Source organism: Guillardia theta (genome assembly GCF_000315625.1).
Source record: "Guillardia theta CCMP2712 unplaced genomic scaffold GUITHscaffold_121, whole genome shotgun sequence".
NCBI lineage: Eukaryota > Cryptophyceae > Pyrenomonadales > Geminigeraceae > Guillardia > Guillardia theta.
Window position 1 is genome coordinate 49,553 of NW_005434553.1, and position 3,966 is coordinate 53,518.

The following is a 3,966-nucleotide window of genomic DNA, read 5'->3' on the forward strand; positions in this document are numbered from 1 at the left end:
GGGAGGAGGAGGAGGAGGACGGGAGGGACGGGGCGGGGAGGGGTAGGGTGGGGGGGGGGGCAGGGCTGATGGACGGAGAGGAGGGGGAGCTGATGGAGGGCACTAGGTAGTGTACGGGGGTCTATCTCCGAACTGCACAGACTACTGCGACGATCTGTGGTACTACGACATCATGGCGAACCACTGGTACATGCTGTACGGGGAGTGGTGGGGCCAAGACCGGACGTGGCAGAGAATGTGGGACTACGCGGCGTACGGGCAGCAGCATCCGTCGAAGAGATTCGGGCACAACGCAGTGCTGTCAAACAACTTCCTCTTCGTCTTCGGGGGCTTCAAGAACGGCACCTTCGACGCCTGTTGCGGTTACGACTGGGTCGTGTGTGGTGCACCCAACAACCTCGTCCCGATCTTTCCCAGCTCAGGGTGCGGGTTCCTGCATGACATGTGGTCGGCGGACACGCTCAAGTACGAGCCGTTCCAGACTCTCATCTCGCTCAACAAGCACGCGACTCAGTCCAGCACCCTCGGGACAGGAGTCGCAGCGCTGGCAGTGGACGGGAACACGAGCGGGTACTACTCGGACACGTGGGCGAACTCAGTCACGCTGACAAACAGCGACGACGAGGCCTGGTGGCAGGTCGACCTCGGGCAGAGCTACATCATACGGAACATGACCATCTACAACCGACTCGACGCCTTCTCGGAAAGGCTCCAGAACTTTTACGTGCTGTTTGCAACGGTCCCGTTCCAGTCAGATTGGCTGCGAGACATTCTGATAGACCCTCTTGTATTCAAGACGCATGTCATGTACGTTCAAGATCTGCAGTCTCTTGATCTGGACATCACAGCGAGGTACGTCAGGATACAACTAGCAGGCACAAACTACCTCTCCCTTGCCGAAGTTCAGATCTGGGGGCACCCGCTGGTGCAAGCATGGCAGAGCATGGAAGGGATGAAGAAATGGACGCAGGTCCTGCCCAACAGTGACATCTATCCCTACGGAAGGTTCGCAGCCACTCTCACCATGTACAACGAGCACACAGCCCTCCTGTTCGGGGGGATGGTGAAGGAGACTCCTTACTTCCTCGACGACACCTGGACTTGCACCCTCCCTGATGTCAACCAGACCACACAGCAAGTTGCCTGGTCCAGGCTGAGCATGAAGAAGCAGCAACCTCAGAACACGTTCCCTGTCGGGAGGTACGGGCATGCCGCAGCCTTCTCGCCTGTCTGCTCCTTGGGGTATGACATCGAACTCGGCGTGCTAGACGGGACTATCGTGCTCAACCGGGTGACTGGATCCGTCCCGGGATATGTCTACCCAGGTAACCCCCAGCAGACACCCTGGTGCCGAGGGCAGATCATCATCCATGGAGGGAGGACGAGCGCGAATCGAGACACCACAGACATCGCCTACCCCTCGGGGTTCCTGCCGGACATGTGGATCTACAACGTGTCGAGCGAGACTATCAGTCAGGTGAACTTCTCGCGGAGCTCTGGCTTCCCGAGCGCCCGAGCCCATCACGCCATCGTCCTGCACAAGGACTGGCTCATCCTGTACGGGGGGACCAGCGACTCCTGCCCCGGCTCCACCTGCGGGGACCTGTGGATGTACAACGTGTCGGGCCCCAACTCCTGCCCTAACGACTGCAACGGGCATGGCACGTGCGAGTGGGGGTTCTGTATCTGCGATGCGGGCTTCAAGGCCGTGGACTGCTCGGAGCTGAGCTGCCCACAAGCTCAGTGCTCGTTCAGCTACTCCGATCACTGGCTGACGTGCCTCGAGTGTCACAACCAGTACGAGCCCTCCCTTCCTCAGTTGCTTCCTCTCTTTGTACCCCCTTCTACTCTTCGTGCCTTGCTCTTCTTTCTTCTTGTGCTGAAGGCTTTGCAGTGGTCTCTGCAACACGAGCGGGTTCTGCTTGTGCAACCAGGGATGGGGCGGAGAGTCTTGTCAGCTCATCAGCTGCCCAGGTCAGCCCCGACTACTTTTCTCCCCACCCCTCCTCTTCCTCTTCCTCTTCCTCTTCCTCTTCCTCTCCTCTCCTCTCCTCTCCTCTCCTCTCCTCTCCTCTCCTCTCCTCTCCTCTCCTCTCCTCTCCTCTCCTCTCCTCTCCTCTCCTCTCCTCTCTCCTCATCTCATCTCGTTTCGTTTTCTCTGTCTCACTCGGGTTGTCAGGGAACTGCTCGGGCCACGGGACCTGCAAGCTCGGAGGGACGTGCGACTGCGACCCAAACTTTGGAGGGCCCGACTGCTTCGTTGCCTTCTGCCCCAACAACTGCACCACGTGGAGCGATGGGTACGACTCGGGGGCGCAGGGGGAGTGTGTCATCACCAGGAACCCGTAAGAGCAGCTCAACGAGCAGGTTATCAGGCTGAGACGCGTCAAACTGACTTGTTTCTGTCAGACCATGCTGCGGAAACGAGCCGGACTGTGTTCAGGTACTTGTGATCGCGTTCCCTTCAAGAGTTTTGACAAGTTCCTTCAAGACGTCAAAGTCGCCAAGCCCCTGTATATCTAGAAACCCCAACTATATCCCTCCTCATCAAGTCTCCGCTACCTGCGTCTGCTCCGACACGTACGTGGCCCCCTCCCCCTATCTAACCTTCCTGGTCCACCTCGCTCCTCCTCGCTCCTCCTCCGTCCTCTCTTGTCCACCTCATGGCTGATCGATTCTCAGCTACACTGGGATCGACTGCTCTCAGACCATCGCCGACGTCATCATCAGCCAGCAGCTGGCCAAGGGCGTTCAGAAAAGCGCCGGCTGTTTCGCCTCGCACAGTGAAGTGTATACCGTGGAGGCAGAGGGTTTGAGGATCAGAAAGATCTCCGAGCTTCAAGGTCATCCCCCCCCTGCCTTGCCGTCCCCTCGTCTCCTGACCTCTCGCCTGTAGTGGGGGACACAATCTTGACCATGAACGATGCTGGGAAGGTGCTGGAGGCTTGCGATGGTGTGACTAGATGTGACTCGACCCTGTCAAGCAGCTGGACAGCACACGCGTGATCTTCTTGCACGACCATCCCGACCAAGTCGAGACCAACAAGATCTCCTTCCTCTCCAGCGAGGGCCTCGTGTCCACGTTGGAGCTGACAGGTCAGGAGGAACCCTTCCTCCTCCTCCTCCTCCTCCTCGTCCTCCTCCTCCTCCTCCTTCCCGTCCTCCTCGTCCTCGTCCTCCTCCACCACCCCTGACGCAATCGCAGACTGGCACGCAGTCTCGTCGGAGGTAACATGCACAGGAAGGAACAACTGCGGCATCCGTCTTATGTACGGCCACGAGATGAAGCGAGGACATGGGATAGTGAGGAGGAACGGAGGTATCTCGTCCATGCCTGCTGTGAACTCTCCCTCCTCCTCCTCACTCTTTCGCTGCAGACTCGTTCGATACCGCCCGCGTCATCAGCATCGAGCGAGGCTTGTCCAGAGTTCGCTACATCGTGACCGGCAACGATCGACTGGTGGTCAACCAGGTGCTTTCGCTCCCCCACACCTCAGAGTCGGCTCACACCTCCAGCAGGCGCTGGGGATCGTGTACAGCACTGCTCTTGCTAGCCTTGAAAGCCTTCCCTTCCGCTTCCTGTTTTGGTTGTCTCCCACCTTGCTCTCGCATCCTGCCACAAGTACTGCCATCCTCCTCCCTGTCTGTGCGTGACGCTGCTGACTGCAGGAAAGAGCCTCGAGACGGTTCTCGAATCGCCAGCTCTGCGAGCAGCAGAAATGTTGTTCAATCACCTGGTTGGGATGCTGCCGGCATGGAAACAGGGAAGTCAGTCTGGATCAGAACTAATGGCTGGTCGTACTAGAAGCAATGAGTTGGAATCATAACGTGTTTACCAGTCATGAACAGGATTATGTACATGATATAACGAAAGTTTGTGTAATGATTATTGATCGACTCCTCCCCTTCCGTCTTCTCCCCTCCCCTCCCCCTCCCCTCCCCTCCCTTCTCCTCCCCTCCCCTCCC

General features: G+C 58.2%; 2 protein-coding genes across 2 annotated transcripts; both read left to right on the forward strand.

The window, feature by feature from the left end:
* Positions 1–1,636: 1,636 nt before the first annotated feature.
* GUITHDRAFT_46501 (hypothetical protein) lies at positions 1,637–1,970 on the forward strand (the record flags this gene model as incomplete). The annotated part of the gene is made up of 2 exons (XM_005822636.1): positions 1,637–1,797; positions 1,895–1,970. Coding segments are annotated over 2 exons (237 nt in total), but the record flags the coding sequence as incomplete, so codon positions are not given.
* An 834-nt stretch (positions 1,971–2,804) lies between these two features.
* GUITHDRAFT_155400 (hypothetical protein) lies at positions 2,805–3,888 on the forward strand. Its single transcript, XM_005822637.1, has 7 exons — positions 2,805–2,843; positions 2,897–2,934; positions 2,988–3,096; positions 3,206–3,319; positions 3,378–3,472; positions 3,520–3,622; positions 3,670–3,888. The coding sequence occupies exons 2-7, from the start codon at positions 2,917–2,919 to the stop codon at positions 3,825–3,827; spliced, it is 597 nt and encodes a 198-aa protein (XP_005822694.1). The 5' UTR covers positions 2,805–2,843; positions 2,897–2,916; the 3' UTR covers positions 3,828–3,888.
* Positions 3,889–3,966: the final 78 nt, after the last annotated feature.